This window comes from Amphibalanus amphitrite, unplaced genomic scaffold (genome assembly GCF_019059575.1).
Source record: "Amphibalanus amphitrite isolate SeventyFive unplaced genomic scaffold, NRLGWU_Aamphi_draft 000093F_arrow, whole genome shotgun sequence".
Lineage (NCBI taxonomy): Eukaryota > Metazoa > Arthropoda > Thecostraca > Balanomorpha > Balanidae > Amphibalanus > Amphibalanus amphitrite.
The window spans coordinates 510,529-529,667 of NW_024881589.1; the positions used below are offsets into that span (position 1 = coordinate 510,529).

At 52.1% G+C, this 19,139-nt stretch overlaps 1 protein-coding gene across 1 annotated transcript in view; it reads right to left on the reverse strand.

The window, feature by feature from the left end:
* Positions 1 to 2,939: 2,939 nt before the first annotated feature.
* LOC122380199 (paramyosin-like) overlaps positions 2,940 to 19,139 on the reverse strand; it is a 28,140-nt gene continuing 11,940 nt past the window's right edge. Inside the window, exons 2-9 of the mRNA XM_043363162.1 lie at positions 15,337 to 15,519; positions 13,899 to 14,006; positions 10,368 to 11,138; positions 9,898 to 10,158; positions 9,248 to 9,610; positions 8,849 to 8,992; positions 4,074 to 4,217; positions 2,940 to 3,865 (exon numbers count right to left, since the gene is read on the reverse strand). Of these exons, the coding sequence (XP_043219097.1) occupies positions 3,701 to 3,865; positions 4,074 to 4,217; positions 8,849 to 8,992; positions 9,248 to 9,610; positions 9,898 to 10,158; positions 10,368 to 11,138; positions 13,899 to 14,006; positions 15,337 to 15,519 (2,139 nt within the window). The 3' untranslated portion in view covers positions 2,940 to 3,700. The remainder of the gene's footprint in view (positions 3,866 to 4,073; positions 4,218 to 8,848; positions 8,993 to 9,247; positions 9,611 to 9,897; positions 10,159 to 10,367; positions 11,139 to 13,898; positions 14,007 to 15,336; positions 15,520 to 19,139) is intronic.

Consider the following 19,139-nt stretch of genomic DNA (forward strand, 5'->3'; position numbering starts at 1 on the left):
GACCAAAAAAAATTAAGTCATGACAGCCAAATAGTTATTAACTGCAAATTGCTATAGTACTTTGAAATGTTTCTGCTTTTGATACCACTATTTAGGCCTTTTTTATTCTTAAAGTGTATTTACATAAAAAAATGTTGGCCTAATAGCGCATAAAAAGGGTGCTACACAACTACCTGATTATTTGATTTTATTTCGCAAAGACCCAGTGGCGGATTCAGGATTTCGTCAAGGGTTTGCAAGAACATTTCGTAATGCGTGGTGCATACGGTATTATGGTGCCCCCTGGCATTTGCCCCCCCCCCCCCTTAAATCTGTGGATTTTTTTAGGGGGGCCCCCTAAAAAAATCCACAGATTTCGGCCACTAAATTTTCGGGATGGTGCCCCTCAGACCCGGGGAGAGTGCTCCTTCAGACATCGGATTTCGGAATGGTGCCCCTGGAAACTTGGAATTGTGCCCCAGGAGACATCATGGAGCCCCCGGAGACAGACTTCGGGATGGTGCCCTTTCTGCCCTCAGACCTCGGGATGGTGCCCCCAGACCTCGCGATGGTGCCACCGGAGACCTCGGGATGGTGCCCCGGAGCCTCGAGATGGTGCCCCCTCCGACCTTGGGATGGTGCCCACGGAGAACTCGAGATAGTGCCCCCGGAGAACTCTAGATGGTGCCCCCGCGGACCTCTGGATGGAAATAGCCCCACCCGAGGCGGGGGACAGAAATTGGCCTCCGGGAGACCCCGAAAACGGTACCCTATTCCGATAGACCTTCTGGATGGTGCCCCCTAAGGAGATTTCTGGGTTGAAGCTCCCGTCGGTGACCTCCGTGATGAACTAAAACAACCTCCGTGATGGTACCCCCGGGCATAGGCGGCGGAACGGGGAGGGCACCGGGACACCGTGCCCTCCTTTGATTTTGGCATTTTAACATTAGCCCTATGGGCGTTGCATGGAAAGAATGGGACCAAAAGTCGGCGGTGCCCCCCCCCCCTCCCTTAATCGAAGGTGTTCCGCCGCTACTGCCCCCGGGAGGCCCAAGGGGAGGGCATGGCCCCCATGCCCCCCTCCCCTCTGGATGCGCCACTGCAAAGACGTCGGGCTGGATTGGATTACTTGCGTATGGATAAGGATGCCTATATTTTAGCCCACTGACGTTTGACAATGGATTAGCCCACGCCAGGGCATTGATCTGATCACAGATCATGTGGCATACGAGTATGTACGTGCATAGGTATTAAAGGATGCCTATTGCTCATGCATATGATACAATACATCGAATATCCTTGGGGGGGAGTGAAAACCCTCCCCACTCTTTGCTCCCCACCACCACCACCACCACCACGATGCGCGAGTTAAATTCTTAGTCTCTATCCGAAAGTTTAGAATTTCGTTACCTAAACGCGCACCGGGGCGGGAGAAAGTGTTTTCATTCCCATCAAGATATTTATGCATATGTACTAGGTGTACACTGTACCTACATAGTTATGTCATATATGTAGAATCACAGCACTAACGCGAACTAATCCCCTTTTCAGTGTGTCACCACGGGCCACGTGCAAGCAGCATGCTAGTTCTTGAAAACTAGCTTCTGCTGCTCAATGCACTTTTGGGCCTTGGCAGTTGAGCTGCATAGTTTTGTAATTTGTTAAACCGGCGGCCGCTGGGACTCCGCGTCACCCACCGGCCGCTGAGGAGGCGGAACAACTATATAGTTGCCCCCCCCCCCTTTAACTTATCCGAATTCCGACGACATCGTCGCAATGCGGAGAGATAGAGAGATAAAACTGTGCTTACATGATCCGAAATAGCTAGCCGAAGTTGTGTCCGAATTTGGTGTCGATCCCATTTGATGTGACGTCACAGTGACGTCAGAAGTCCAATTAAAGATTGGCGTTTCATAGTTTCCTCACGATATATCTGGTATACGGGATTGGATATATAGGGCGGTCGATCACTGGTCAGGATTTGGTTGAAAGTGCGCTTAGATGTGTCAGGATGCCAGCAGGTGCTGTTTACCCAGTTTATTTACCGTTGCGTTTCATGCTCAATGACATCAGAAGCGCTCTACATCGAAAAACGATAAAATTTTATGACGTTACTGTGACGTCATCTTACGCTACAACCACCAAACTTTCCGGCTTTCCCTTGCACTTGCTTCCACCGGACGTCACATGAGCCGGTCTCACGTTAACTTTGCTCTTGCTATTGCCTTGGGCCGGAATAACATACGCCGGCATTAAAGTAGAGTAAAACGGAAGATATGGCAAATTGCCAGCTATATAGTAACTTCCCCTTTACCCTTACCTGAGCCTTAGCCCGTCGGGAGCAAAATTAAAAAAAAAAAATATGGACTAGGCATTCATTAGAAGCTATGTCAAATTTCAAGTTAATATTCTGTCAGTGACCTCTTGGTGGCTCATGGTGACGGACGATATAATATATGTGTGTTAGGCATTTCTGATATCCTAGCAGTGCCTACATTGTTATGCTTATTTAGCCCGCTATCCTATTATAACGGATAATTTTACATACAAATATACGCGCTAGGAAAAAAAGCATGCTGTCAGCTGAGGATTAGGATTCTCATCCCAGCCTCGTCAATACTCAGTACTGTGTAACGTGTAGATATTTAGGTGATCAATACTCAGCACTAATATTAGCATAAGAAACGCACACACAAAAAGTTTGCTGACCTGATATATTTGCTTTGTCGTGTAAGCAGCGCAATGGACAACGAAATTCCCGATAATTTTTTGTGTTCGCAAATATCATAAAATGACTGGGCATGGTAAACAAATCAATCTATGGCTATCAACATTGAACTATAAGTAGGTATATGGCACATGTTGCGTAGAATCTACAGCTGTCGGTCGTGTTGAATCACCTGGCATGGCTGCAAAATGTGAACTATGTTATTTGGCAGTTGCATGCAGATTGCAGAGTCAATACGATAGGGGGTCTTATTTTCACTGTAAAACAATCTGTCCATGATAATTGATATCAAGTGTGCTATGTTCAGTCGCGGCAAAGCGTATAAAGGCGTTATGTTCAGTTCTAAATCCCCGAAAGGCACAGTTTGACCAGGAAGCCCGGACGCGTCTACCGGCTTAGTGACTCGCGTAACACCAATACAGCAATCGCCGCTACCCACAGTGAGGTCACCACAACTTACACACATCTCATGGCACTCGTTTGACCTGACTCCTCACATTACCCACCGGGCGCTGTCTCGTTATGGTCTGAATGCGAACAAAATCAGACACAGATCGTTCAAATGTTCACATTCTCGCCCACAGGCGCCTCACCCGTCAGTTGTGCACTCCATAGGAGGCAGTATGTAAAAGGGCGCTCCACCCGACATCGGTCGAAATTCCTTAGATGACGTCACACCACGTGAGGTCACCGACATCACAGGGAGTGTCTCCGGGTCGCAGCGGGGGCACCACGCGCACCTAGGTCATGATGAACTCTACATCAGAGGCAGTGGTTCGAGGCAGGTCGCTTCATTTGGCAGTGAGAAGTTACCGTGTCTCTGGCGTCAGCGGCGGTCTATCGGGGTCATAAGGTCACACTCGGGTGTACCCGAGTGAAAGATGTCCCGTATCGGTACCCGCACAACTGACCGAGCTCTGAGGTTAGAGGTCAGTGACCGCAGCTCAGCCCGCGGCTCCTATTGGCTCTCTAAGCTGTCAGTATTCCTAAGACTCAGCCACCGGGGGGCATCAGACACGGTGACCGGAGTGCACCCCTCTCCCTGGCTCGGGAGGCACGTCGAGACGCGTGGCGCCTTCGAGCGCGCCGCATTCGCCGACGATGTCGACCGGCCGATGACCTGGAGAGCTTGCTCCTGTGCTTTGCATGCTCGTTTCCCTGAAAAGAAGGATGATCAGCCATTGAATTGATATAAAACTGGTCATAATTTTGACAAAGCCTCTTTTGACTTAGTTAAAGTAATCATTAAATATGTCAGACAAAGGCTGAGCGGACGAGTTTCAGAAAGGCGAACAGCAGAAAAACACAAAAGACTTATAAAATCTTTACATTATTAGACAGATTCGAGCAGACCCACGATTCTGACCTGGTTTGGAGCGCTGCTAGTGTGGTTGTTGGACTTGCTGTCGGAGACCGAGTCCTCTAGCCGCCCATCCAGCCGAGTGACGTTGAACGGGGACGGTGCAGTTTTCAACCCGTCATCGGCTGGATCATCTGACAGCTGGGTGCTCTGGAATCAGAAGAACCCGTCAGCCGGAAGCAAAACTTACTTAGATAAGTCCAAACAAATTACGGCGGCGAGTTAAATGTTATTGAAGGCTATGTGCTGTTATGTGCTGTTTGTATGACGGAAATAGTTGAAAAAAGAAAACCACTTGTGAGAACCGTGCATGACGCTAACAGCAACAGCAAAACACCTCAAATGAGTCCCATAGTTTCTACCGATGCCTAACTATGCTGCACCACCGATTGTTTACTCAATGTTTCCGGCACTAGGCCTACCTATGTGGCACGCACTAGTAAAGCGCCTGCAGTGATACTGTACCGCAACACATTACTATATTCCCGACGCTATAGATGGCACTGGTAAAACGCCATACTGTACCGCAACACATTACTTTATTCCTGACGCTAGATGGCATTGGTAAGGCGCCTGCATATATACTGTACCGCAGCACATTACTATATCCCCGACGCTAGATGGCACTGGTAAAGCGCCTGCAGTCATACTGTACCGCAATACATTACTATATTCCCGACGCTTGATGGCACTGCTAAAGCGCCTGCAGCTATACCGTACCGCAACACATTATGTACTAAATTCCTGACGCTAGATGGCACTGATAAAGCGCCTGCAGTTATACTGTAGCGCACTACAGTGCTGTATTCCTGACCATGAATGCCACTGGTAAAGCACCTGATGTGATATTCAAAGACCAGTAGCTATCGGGTGGTGGTGATACAGATCTGGAAATGGCTGCTAGGCATCAAATAAACCTTTTTTTAAATTTAGTCCGAACCTTTTGATGGGAAGGAGGCCTATCTCTCTCGGTGAGCTCGAATGCACGGTTTTCAGTATGCGGAACTCAGCCGCCTGCGGAGCGGACGGTGTGTGCATCCGCATGCTAAAAACCAGTTTCTTGGCTATTGGCAGCGTCATACAGCACATCATAAACACCTGCATCTCGAAATCTGACATCCCCGAGCAATGGAAGCATTCCATAGTCCATCCCATTTTCAAATCCGGAAACCCATCTGACCCCAGCAACTTTCGACCCATTTCTCTAGTACCAGTTATCATGAAAGTTGTTGAACGAGTCATCCAGCAGCAGCTACAACACTATCTCTCTCAAAATCACCTTTTGGCACCTAGTCAGCATGGCTTTCGACCCCAACACTCAACTGAAACAGCACTTTTGTCCGTCACCGACCGCATCCTAGCTGCCACGGACAGGGGAGACATATCTTTCCTATGCCTTATCGATCTCAGCAAATGTTTCGATGTCATAGATCATAAACTCCTTCTCGACAAACTCGCACTGTACGGCATCGAAACTCCTTGGTTTAAAGCATATCTAAAAGGTCACACACAAAGCGTTTCAATGACCGATGGACTCCAGCGCAGGGTTCTGTCACGACCACTCCCTAACACTATGGGCGTGTTTCAAGGCTCGGCCCTGGGTCCTCTTTTATTCACGATCTTCTCAAACGATTTGGCGCTTCACGCCGACGACGCATGCGTTTTCCAATATGCAGATGATACCCAGCTTCTAGTGAGTGGCCCAAAAAACAATGTAAGTGGCCTTATCTCGCGCATGGAGGCCTCACTAGAAGCACTGAACAAATGGTTCCACTCTAACGCCCTGAAGGTCAACGCGAGCAAAACGCAACTCATGATATTCGGCAGCCGTCAAAATCTAAAACACTTGCCCCCAGTCGTCGTATCGTTTCGTGACACGGAGCTGGAACCATGTGCGCAGGCAGGAAACCTCGGCGTGGTGTTTGACAGCTGTCTGACCTGGGAAGCCCATGTATCTGAGCTCAGCCGGAGGTGTATGGGTCTGCTCATCGGCCTCTCCCATGTGCGGCACTGTCTTCCCGATGGGGTCATCAAAACCATTGTCACATCTCTAGTCATCTCCCGAGTAAATTACTGCCTCTCAGTTTACGGAAATGGTACAAAAAAGAACCTGAATCGACTCCAAAAGATCTTGAACTTCGCTACTCGAGTTATTTTTGGCCGTCGCAAATTCGACCACGTCACTGACCTGCGCGAGAAACTCAACTGGATGCCGCCCGAATTTATGTACAAACTTCAAACCATGGCCACTGCACGTAAGGCGATACACTACGGCGAACCGGTAGCACTTGCCTCTATGTTTGCCAAAAACCGGGACTCCTCAACCAGGAATAGAAATACACGTCAGGATAACCTTCTCCAGCTCCAGCGTCCCAGACTAGAAACCGGTAAGCGGCGTTTCAGTTACCGTGCCGCCGAGCTCCTAAACGACCTACCTCCCGACCTCTCACAGCTGCCACCCTCTAAATTCGCACGCGCTGTCAAGTCTCTGTGGAAAAACGATAGACCTTCGTGATGGCCTGAATTAGGCACTCGTCTTGTATGTATATAAGTACCTACACAGTATGTTAGAAATCGTAGCATATAGAGTCTTCCTGTGTGTGCGTGTATGTGTGTGTGTGTGTGTTGTTGTTCGACTGGTCTCTGTTCCTGCATGCTTATACCCGACTCAGACTCTGGGCAGTAATCGCCACGCCATGTGTGGATCGCCCATGATCGTAAATACAATACAATACAATACAATACAGTGCTCTCACCACGCGGAGTCCAACGCTCTACCAACTGAGCTACGGGACCGGCTTCAACCGTGAGTGGGGAGAACGGGCATTTCAAACAGCCAATCATTTTATAAGACATTTAATATGCCTGTGCCCTCATCCCCACCCACCCCATTCAGTCTCTGCCCTCATCCCCACCCATTCCATTCAGTCTGTGCCCTCAGCCCCATCCACCCCGTTCAGTAGGGTTGTTAAAAAAAACGAATTTTGGAAAAGCATACGGGCTCATGGCTCATGTGGTGCGGTATTCTTTTCTGAGTCCGATGATGTCCATTTTTCTGAAAAGTATTAACTGTTAGGGGCTCCTCAAACGGCTTAAAGCGGACCATGTTACGCCCGCCGACCGGCCGGTGTCAATAAGGGCGAGAATTCGACGCCGCGCACGGGCGGCAGCGCCTTATCGGCACCGCGCGCCACGACACCTGCCGGGCGGCCGGCTGGGCGGTGGGAAGTTATAAGTGCGTGGTCTTATTGCACACGATCGGGGTGAGCTATCCCATGTTTTCGGGGCGGAAAGTTTCAGTGCAGCATCGGTGCGGCTGCTGCGGTGGTCTGTGTCGATGGTACAGAAAATAAGTCAAACATAGCTGAGAAAAGACTGAATGATTCCGGTTAGTTGCCTCGAAACAAACCATTTCAAGAATACATTTGCCTTCTTAACGTACCGTATCACTTGTTAATTCTTTAAAAAGCAAACTCTGAGCAATAACAGACTTCTTTGCATTGCTGTTGACAATTCACGTTACTTTTGGACGGTGGTTCGCACCCCCAATATGCTGCCGCGCAACTTACATCTAACGGCGAAACGCGCAACTGTGCGAGAATCGAAAATTCACGATTTACGTACAGCAAGAGCTGACAATGCACAAGAACAGAAATCAGAATATGGAGACCCGGAAGTCATCGGTCCAAGTTTGGGGGTGGGTTTGACGAGCATGGGCGTCACCAATGTCATTATGCAGATACGTTGATGTCAAATGCTGAAGCAACAGAATCGACGCCAGGTTTAACTTAGATTAGCAGGCCGAAATAAAACATAGCATGTCCGGGAATGACAGGGTGGCCACCCTGACAGTGTGACGAAGTGAGACATGAGTAGAGACATTAGCCGGAGTACCTATAAAGCGCCGTTTATCCAATCTTTCGAGCATAAGCGACGCCGGCAGTCCGGCCAGGGCGGCCGTGCCCACCGATGCCGATCAAGACCCGAATCCAGACCCGGCATAGAACACAGCTCTGCCCTGACGTGACACATTACCCCGGTGTGTCACTCATGACGGATGGACCAATGCAGGAGCCTTGCCAGCTCCTGTTGTACCTACTACCTACTTCGTTAAATTTTCGATTCTCGCTAAGTTGCCGTTTCGTCGTTGGAATAGAGTTACGCGGCAGCATATTGGAGCTGCGAGCCACCGTCCAAAAGCAACTTAAATTGTCAACAGCAATGCAAAGAAGTCTGTTATTGCTCAGAGCTTGCTTTTTGAAGAATTAAAAAGTGATACAGTACGCTAAGAAGGCAGCTGTATTCTTGAAACGGATTGTTTCGAGGCAACTATCCGGAATCATTCAGTCTTTTCTGAGCTCTGTTTGAGTTATTTTCTGTACCATCGACACAGACCACCGCAGCAGCCGCACCGATGCTGCACTGAAACTTTCCGCCCCGAAAACATGGGATAGCTCACCCCGATCGTGTGCAATAAGACCACGCGCTTGTAACATCCCACTGCCCAGCCGGCCGCCCGGCAGATGCCGTGGCGCGCGGTGCCGATAAGGCGCTGCCGCCGGCGCGCGGCGTCGAGTTCTCGCCCTTATTGACACCGGCCGGTCGGCGGGCGTAACATGGTCCTCTTTAAGCCGTTTGAGCAGCGCCTAGCAGTAATACTTTTCGGAAAAAAGGGTATCATTGGACTCAGAAAAGAATACCGCACCACATGAGCCATGAGCCCGTATACTTTTCCAAAAATCGGTTTTTTTAACAACCCTACTGTTCAGTCTGTGCCTCACGTTGCCTCCGATGACGTCACTGGCCGGCTGGTCCGACTGTCTTCCCCGGGCGGCGGCCAGGCGGTACCGCTGGTAGGAGAGCTGACGCTGCCGAGGGGTGCTGCCCAACAGCAGGTCTCGGTGAAGCGTGTCCAGCACAAACACCTGTCGGGAGATGAGCGAGGAGATTAAAACTAGCCGGTCACAGGTTAGGTCGATTGACGGCGGACTTTTGAAAAGGTATATTCTAGAAATTATAAATATTGACGCGTTAAATGAGGCGATCAAAATGTGTTTAAGTGCTGTGACTTTACACGCTAAACCGGTAGCATTTTTAACAAGCGCGAAGCATCCGTTTCAATTAATTGAATGACAATGCGATCCCGTCGCATTGACCTCAGCATGACCGTGGGCACTGACCTCAACCTCGTTGTCGCGCCGTCGAACCATCTCCCCTATGGCGGCCGACTGGGTCTCGATCCTGGCGCACTCGTCGGTCAGCTCCTCCTGGCGTTCGCGGATAGACGCGAAGAAGCCGCGACTCTGGCTCTCGAGCAGCTGGTCACTGCCGCGCACGGCACCGTGCAGCGACGATGCCAAGTTCTGCACCCGCTTCTGGGCGTGCTGCAGGCCACCGTTGACGGCCTCCGAGCGGGCCCGCAGCGCCTCCTCCTGCAGCTGAGAGTGCTCGTCCCAGCCGGCCGTCAGCTCGGCCAGGGTCGGCGTCCAGGCCTCGCGGGCTCGCTCCAGCTGAGTGCTCGCCTCGCCCGCCTCGCGGGTCGTCTGGAGAGAGAAGAGACGCGGGGAGAGTCATAAATTGCTGGACCATTGATGGACGCTCAGATGCATCACCTCTCAGCACAGCACGTTCGCATTACAGTACACACTGCGCTCAGATGACCACCAGAGACACAACAGGATGGATCCATAGTTGGCATGAGAGCGAAGAACTTGAACAAATTATCTCTGATAAACACTGGTGCAAAGCACTTAACCTGCACTATATGCTGGAACATTGCTGGAACATTGCTGGAACTATGCTGGAACAGTGAACTCCGTTCACGACCCACCTGTTTCTCTGTCTGACTGAGCAGTGTGTTCAGGGTCGAGGTGCCCTCCACGAGGCGCGCGCGGGCCCTCTCGATCCTCTGCCCGGCAGCGGTGTAGAACTCGGTCTCCTCCCGCCTGGTCTCCTCGAGTAGCGCCCTCCTGTCAGCTGCGGCTGACTCGGCGGAGGCTCCCTCCTCAGCCGCGGCAGCTGCCAGCTGCTCGACAGTGGCTGAGCTGGCCGCTAAAGCTGCCCCGATCGACGCCAGACTGGCCTGGAGGGACTGGAAACAGGCGATAGGTGGGAGAAGAGGGTTCATGACAGATCAATCGAGTTAAAACCACCTTGAGAGAGCGCTTAATATTACACATCGTTACAGGGTATCTCACGTGACTTTGCTATCGCGCGGCTTAATACCCAGAGCTTTATCGAGCTATCTTTTTCAAAGCACTAAAAAGTGGCTCAAAGACGCTGTTGTGTGGTCTATCTCACCTCTATTCGTCCGGTGAGATTGGCCTGTCGGTCGACCAGTCGCCGGTTCTCGGCCTCCAGGGCGGCGGCGCGCTCCTCCGCCTCCTGGCGCGCCTGCTGCTCCCGCCGGCGCACCAGCTCGGCCAGCTCGTCGAGCACGGCGCGCAGGCCGGCGTCGTGCTGCTGCAGCCAGCGGCGCAGCTCGGCCTGGCGCTGCTCGGCGCTGGCGTCCAGCTGCGCCAGTCGCGCCAGCACCGCCTCGGCGCCGGCCGCCAGCTGCCGCTGCAGCACCGACAGGGTGTCGGCCTGGGCCTGCCGGCGCGCCGCAATCGCCGCCAGCTGCGCGCCGATCCAGCTGTGCTGGCCGGCCGCCTCCGACTGAGCGTGTGCCTCCAGCTCGCGCAGCTGCTCCGTCTGCGATCCAAGCAGCGCGCTCAGCAGGCTGGTCAGGGAGGCGACCTCGTGCTTCCGCCTCTCCACGGCCGCGCCCAGGTTGGCGTACATCTGCGTGCAGAAGGCGCGCTGCATCTGGAAGGCGTTCTCCAGGGCCGACTCCAGTCGTGCCATGTCCGTCTGGAACTGGGCGTGGAACTGGCGGCCGACCAGCTCGTTGCGCCGGCCCAGCGGGGTACGCCGACCGGCCGGGCCGTCCTCAGCCTGCGGGTCCGACTGGGGCCGCTCAGTGTCCGACGGCGGCTGGTCGTCGGCCGCCAGACGGCGCTCGCCCTGGTCCTGCTGCGCCGACAGGGGGCTCCGCTCGTCCGACAGAGCCGGGTCGGCCGGCCGCAGCGGCTGAGGGCACACGACGGAAAACACAGGTTACCTACTGATCGAGCGAGTGCTTACATGTTCACCTGGATTGTGTCGCAAGGCGTAAGACAGCATTCATGAAAGGAAAAAATGGCAATTGATTCAGTCACCTGACCCATTCAAATACGACCAAAGTCGGCCGGTAGACAGCCGGCAGCTTCGATTGCGTTTGCAAATACCTCTTTCTAATATACCCAAAGTTTACGATGTATACTGCATACACCGTTGCATCTTTGAATGGCTGAAGAGCGAAGTGGCGCCTTGGCACTGATGCACCATTCCGATCGCTTCATGGCCCATTAGATGTTCAGCTTTAATGGCCGGCTAAGTGATCGGTGATGGCTGGCGGCTGCTGCTGGCAATGACCCAGTAACAGCGCTGCAAGGTACGCGCGTCGTTCATCAGAGATCGCCCGGCCTTCGTCTCTGAGCGCGATATTTGGCCGTCAGGACAGGCGGCAACAGTAACACCAGTTCACCATCACAGGTGTTCTGAATGCGCTATTTAGGTCAATGACTTTTAACATCAACGTGCCTAGACAAGTTGCCAACGCCGTACGCCGAGGCTGCGATGAATAAAATGCGATAAAGCGCATCGGCACATCCAGCCATATGGATTAACAATAAGTATAAAATCGATAAAGGGTAATTACAATCGGCCCATAAATTGCAGACAGCACCTTTGTATATTCATGAGCCGCTCATGGATCTCTTTGGAGTCGGTTCACGCTTCCTCAACTGGTTGATGTGCCACCTGCTTGGCATGCTTCCAGCGGGCTCCGATTATGCAGTCGTTTTGCACCCACTTCCAACTGACTCGTGACCACCGGTGTCGAGCGGCTCTGTCGTGCAACGAAATGAAAATGAATTGCTCCCCGGTGCCACGTTGAACAGCAAATGAATGGATGAATGCGGTTTGAGGGCACGAGTGGAAAATGGATGAGCGTGGTTTGCGGTTGGTTTGCGGTCATGTCGTTTGGTGTTTCGCGGTCCATGAGATCTGTCAAGCTGGTTCATATATTCAGTTTTGATGCCTTCTTCGTGAAGGCCGCCGAAATGATTTCTTTGAAAAACTGTGCAGCTAAAAAATAGCAAGCATTCGGAACCCTGAGACAGCAAATTATCACTAATATGCAGGCAGGTCGCTGTATGCTTTTAGATAGGTATACATAATAATAAATTATGTTCCAGAGAAGATGCATGGAGATGTCTCTGAGCTTACATGACAGAGGCAGTTCAGTGCTGTCGCCGAGGAAATACGATTTCAGGCGGTATTAATGACGGGCCGCTCTGTCGTTACGGGGAGGGTCGATTTATCGTCGCACCGTTAATTACGCCGCCGGATGCTATTACGGCGCCGTGAGACACTAGACAAACATAACCCTGCCAACGAATCCCCGGCCGGGCCCGACCCGTGTCCTACCCAGCCATAGCGTCTGACAGTCACCGCCCGCATAAACCACTCCGTAACTCGGTGCCCGTCTCTCTTCCCGCACACGGTGACATTAGATAGTCGCTCTCCAATTATCATGAGAGGCGCTCTCTCGCTGGTCGGTCTAAATACCAGCAATATGGCCGAAAAGTACAGACAGTGCATAGGTGAGGGCGGGACGGGGAGCAGAGGTGGTCCTGAGAGGATGGCATGTCCTCGAGCCGAGGCAGATAGTTTCACGTGCCGACTCCATGGGACCAGCCGCCCACAAACCAGAGAGCTGCAGCGTCCAGCACTGGGGTGACCAGCTGCAGACCTAGCTACGGGACCGAGCTCAGGACAGCATACAGCTGAGGCACATGAGCGGATCATCCCGAAAACTGAATTGGAATCAGACTGAGACCCCATCGGGGCCAGGTCGGGACCGTACTGGCCACTGGGGATGGGGCTGCACCACCTTCAAAACTTTCGTAGAATCTCGGACACACAGCACGAGCTCGGATATACAGGGAGATACGGCATGAGGAACAAGACGGCAAACACAAAGTAGCTAGACCACGCGCGGTAGATTTGATTCAGTCTCAGACGACTGACCAGCCGAGAAATGTCAGATGTGGGTGGACTGGCATACGCCGGGCGTATCTGATCCCTAACAAGGAGGAAACCAACTACGAGTTAAGTGCAGCAATGTATAGACGTCTATGTCTAAATGCACAACATAAGACGCTATTGCGACTGACGTTCGCATCTGTGGGCACAGATCTGTTACCAATTTGCTCGCCGTAGTTTGCGTCTGTCGCATCTCACGAGATATGCTTATGTGGTTTACGATAGTGCTCTGCTGGCTGGCAGACTCGCCCAGCTCCTTCAGATAGCCGCTCGCAATGACGCAATCCGGTCACATTCCCGATCACAGTTCGGTAACGTAAAGTCTTCTGCCGCCCTCACACGGCTCGGTACACGCCTGCTTATGGCCGGGCCGGGTCAGCCGAGACGTCACATAAATCCCGGGGCCGTATCTTAATTGCATGCAGGCGCGCAGTTATTTATGTGATTATCAGTCAAAACGGGAGCCATAATAGCCGTCAGTGGCGAGACGACCGCGACGGTACACGCAACTACCATCTGTGTGATGTAGGGGTAGACTACCGTGAGCTACTGGTGCAGGTGCAGCATGGCAGTATTGAAGTACTCAGGACTCAGGGAGTCCTCAGGTGATTGTGTAAATAGTCGTGTAGGTACAGTTTGCAGTCAATTTCTCATCTGCTCTTCAACTGTGGAAAGCATTGGATGGGAAGAAGAGGCTCTTACCTGCTTTGGTTTCCGAAGCTTCCGCTTGGCATGACAGAGCTGTTCTTCATTGTTAACAAGCTTTACGGTCTTCTTTTTTAATGCCTTCTTCAGACCGGCAAAAATAACCTGAAACGAAGGCGAGCATTGAGCTGATGAGCTACTCAAAGCTAAAGGCGATAATGACTATTGAGCACGACAGCGCCCGGCGCCGTATTCATTTGAACTTGTCATTGATAACAGAACGTTCGTCTCATGCACGCAATTCATTGAAAGACATTTATGTTAGATCACGTCGTCAACAATTTATCAACTGAAAATGTTTAGGCTAGGTTAGGAATTGCAAGCGCTTAGTTATGGGATAAGAACATACAAATGTCTATTTTCCAAGATCAAGTGACCGTATAAAGGTAAGTACATCCGCAATCCACAAATAGCGATCGCCTCCTCGGACCGACAAGGACTGCTGCCACTGGGTTATAGGGTCTCTTGGAGATATTTCAAATGTTGAGCCAAATAAGGGGACGTTCTCACCGGTTCTCATTGCTTACTCATAAGCATCAGTCACCGAGAAAACAGGATCGTGTGAGCTGTCTCAAACCGTCTTTATAATTATTTTATTTTCGGCCAAGTACCGAGAACGTATTCCACGCCACGCGGTGACAACAGACGGGAAATGCTAGCTGCTAGCAGCTGAAAACACAAACATGTGGCGAGGGAACTTCCGCGAGTGTTGTCATCATGTCACCATGGCAATGGGGCGCAACTAAACAAACACCTCCAAGTCGTGGGCTCCGTGGGGCTCAGCCAACCTGAACAGACAGTGAAATGCAGGTCCGCGCCAGGAGACGGGGGCAGACTGAGATGCACTGAGATGCTCCCGTCTGTACCTTATGTAGGTACAACAAAGGGAAGAGTAGGCGTCTGCAAATGCAGAGAGCCCTCGATAACGGTTCTCAGAAAGAATGCACAGTGCACTGGTAGTGATTGATTGATGGCGTATGCGTTGATGCATTCCGTCTTCTTGTAATTCAATCTATCGATGATCTGCATGTTATTCCTCCGATTTTGAAAGTGGAGCTGGTGTATTTTATATCGGCTAAATACGCTTCCGTCTAAAACAAATAGCAGAGTAAAATAAACAATCCAGCTTTGCTTTCATCAATAATAATTCGAAAAAGCATTTAACAGAACGGCCTGCTACACGTGACAACCAGCCAGCAGTTGAGTGCAGACGCATACATATGTGAAACCAAACTCGTCTCGAAAACGTATGGATTATGTTCTGCATGATTGATTACGTGACTAGCGATTTGTAAGCTGTCCATCGTGACCTCTTAGGGCCGCCTGTCCTGACAGCCCATTGATGCTATCTGCTCTGTTCACCGGCAGCTGAAAATGGAGCTGCCACTCATAGTTCTCCCGGCACATCTAACAGCCGGTCTGATGCAGAACTCACCTCCTTGTTCTGCATCTCCTGCTCAAGGTTCCTGATGTGGTCGGCCTTCTGGTGGATGTCGCGCCGCTGCTGCTCCAGCTGACCCACCATGCTGGAGTACCTCTCCGGCGGCAGGTAGACGCCCTGGTGCTGCTGTGTGGCGCGCAGGTCACCGTGCAGACGCGCTATCTCCTCCGTGTACTTCTGCAACAAAACAGAAACAGGTGTAAGCGGATGTGAAATCTGAGTATCCTTCTCAAGTGCTTTCCCAAAGCTTTCTTATTGTTTGCTCAGCAGCCTAATTTGTGTGCATGGCTGTTCGATGTCATAATTGTACGTATTGTTTGATCGTTTTTAAGCTCTTTTAGGGGTACTTTAATTGCAATAGGCGTGCAATTAAACGCCCCAGCCGATAACTCGAGAACCAATAGGCGCAGCGAAACGTATGAGGCGGCAAACGAAAGAACGCGACGAGACGCTTCAGATGAGTATTTGAAAGTGGAATTTTGAGATCACAGGTTGGGTCGAGGTCAGGTCAACCTATTGCAATTTAAGTTGCAATATTTGTGAAGGGTCTTAAGCCTCTTAACAATACCCGAGTCCACACTTGTATACCTAAGGTCGCATCACGTTTTTGTTTTGTATTTGTTTTCAGATCCTTCTATTTCACTCAACTTCACACAAAAACATGTATGTGTTCATTTTTCAGCAGAGTGCCTGGAAGACGTCTCCACCACATGGCGTCTGTAATTGTTGCCAACAGCCCTGTATTACCAGCCACAGGCTACTGCACAGCACTCCGCCTCTCCAGGAAGCTCCCATTATGAATCACACCTTCATGACAGTGCAGTTTATCGCCCGGGTCCCGTGGCTGCGCTCTGCCGTGGCCGGGGGCGTCACCTAGTCTCGGCGGCCGCACCGGTGCCAAGGACGTACGCCGGCCGTCGACTGGTGCTCGAACAGCCGCCGACACCACACCTACTGCATGCTAACGCGGTGCCGCAGCCGGCAAGAGGGTGACTCAGACCCGTGCACAATGCACTGCAGTTGGTCCCGTGAGAGTTTGGCTGGTAATCAAGTGGCCAGGACATAATTTTTGGTGGTGTGGCTTAGTCTGACTGAGGCTTGGAAATCGGCAGCTTGTGATAAAGCTGTTTTGAAGGAGCGGAAGGCTTGGTCGTGTAGGTGTTAATGCGGTCATTTAATCTGTTTAATGGTGTGCTTTTTAAAGCTGGCAGAAGCACAAAATACAACTGTTGACATCAATTAAATATTGGCATTGATGGAAGCTGACAATCGCCTACCTAGGCCGTCACAAATGTTTGCTGCTTGCCGGGCCCATTGATAAAAAGATACCTATTATGTGGCCGAATATATCCAGGGCATCAATCTCCCCGATGCAAATACTTTTACCACCCCGTAAAACTGACTCGCGGCACTACACATGCATCTGCTGAATCCTTTCACCCGACGTTATTCCTTTGAATACGAGAATATCGAACCTGGATTGGTCCGATCTGGAACCATATTTGTCGCGAACAAGCCGTGTGGGAGCCAAACAAGCTGCTGGGCTCCGGGAGTGGAGCTATCTACCTGCGATGGTGGCCGGTGTTAGCAACAGTGCAGACGTCTCCGCCGGCCGCCGCCACGCCTCTCTCCGATCGGACACATGGACGGGACACAGCGGCAGACAGGGGCCCAGACAGGGATGCAGACAGGCTCCGCACCTACCGTCCGATCAGACACAGCGGCAGACAGAGGCAGACAGGGATGCAGACAGGCGCCGCACCTACCGTCCGATCGGACACACGGATGGGACACAGCGGCAGACAGGCGGACACCCGTCCCCACGCGCCTGGTGGTCTGATCTGACCGACAGACAGCAACAGACACAGAGGCGCAGACAGGGATGCAGACAGGCTGACACTAGTCCCCGACTGTCAGACAACCGACCAAGGCAGTCTCGATGAAGTAGAGCCACACCTCGGGCGTTACATTGAGGTGTCGCATCGCTCCCTCTCGCAGAATCAATACCACCGGCCGGGGATTGAAAGTCCGACTGCTGTGTTCAGCCGGACCTGGAATGCTGGGCTCGTCTGAGCTGATCTGAGCCGCGCTGAGCTGAGCTGAGCTGGGCGGGTTCTGAGCCGAGCTGAGTGTCACCCACGCCGCGCCGGCCTGCAGTGACACTCGGTACCCGCCCAGCGGCTGCCTTATGCATCGTCCGGCTGTCGTCGTCACAAGGAGCGTCGTTTAGCCTGTGTCGTCGTGAGCTGCTGCAGAGGACAATAGCTGGTTAGACCGGCCGTTCCGCCGCGGAACCCATGCGGAATGAAAGAGCGGAGCGGAGGCATGATACACTGCGGTCTGCGGAGCCCGTGTGGAATGAACGAGCAGAGCGGAGACAGGGCCTGCCCAGTACCCCTGAGCACGGCGGCTCGATACAGCCATGAGCCCACAAGCCCTGCTCTCCATCTCGTCGAGTCGGGCCCCGGCGTCTCGGCCCGGGCACCGTTAGGAGCGGGCTGCAGTCATTGCTACGTGATTGCCGACCCAGCGGGGTACAGGGCGCCGCCGCCCTGAAACCGGACACCTCATTACACCGCCGCCGTTCAACAGTCTGGGGCGAGCGCGAGGGCAACTCGACTCGAGGGACGACTTGGCTCAAGCCGACGGTGGCGCGACGCTCCACATCCGGGGCAGTCGCGACGCGTAACGCCCGCGAAATCGGATGTGTGTAGGTGTGGGTAAACGTCTTCGCGGCGGTCACGACGGGGGCGATGATTAGGGTCGAGACGGAGCGGGGGCGGCCACGGCGGGTGGTCGCAGACACGAACCAGACGCGTCTCGTTACCGGTTAGCGCACGCGCTTCCATCAGTTTCCGTTGGCGGCCAATTTGCACGAGCTCGTTATGGCAGATGTTTGTTTTAATGTTTTTGTCTTATAATGTTTTTGTTGCTGTAGTCTACCGACCTCCCTCTTATTCTGACACTGAGAACGAACTTGTTTGCTCCTTTCTAAGTAACTTCTGCAGTGATAAGGAAGTGATATTGTTAGGAGATTTCAATCTCCCTGGACTTGACTGGTGCCATGGAAATCCACTTAATAGTTCAGGAGGATCGAGGACAATCCAAATGTTTGTTGACATATTTAACTCTCTTGGACTTACGCAGTGGGTTACACAGCCAACCTACCCGAGGTCAGGCAATACACTGGACCTGGTCTTCACATCTGAGCCAGACCGTATTGGTCAACTTATGGTACAAGCCCCTCTCCCAGGTTGTGACCACTGTCCGACGATATGTGACTATGTCTTTGAAAATGTTACTGCTGACCCTCATGGGAGGACAATGTCCCGCAGGAGAAACTGGCACAAAGCTCGATATGCTTCAATGCGTAGATCACTACAGCTCTTGGACTGGGACTTCGAGCTGGCCTACCTGAATGTGGAGGACTCGTTTAACCGTTTCACAGCCATCATTTCAGAGATGGTAGACCTACATGTGCCAACACAGCAAGCTAATCCCCCTAAACCACCCTGGAAAACAAGACCCCCGATTTCCTTAATTCACAGGCGCCAGGCAGCTTGGCAGACGTACAAGAGGGTGAGGCAGCAATCTGGCAGAAGCTCTACTGGTACACTGGCCGCATATAAGCTTTTCTCATCTGTAAACCGCGAGTTGCGAAATTTTGCCGCCAGATCGCAGTGTGATTACGAATCTAGTCTTATTGACAGGTCAAAGGACAACCCCAAACTGCTCCATTCTTATATAAGAAACAAGAAGACTGGCAGACCAGCGGTTGGTCCCTTGCTTTTGCAATC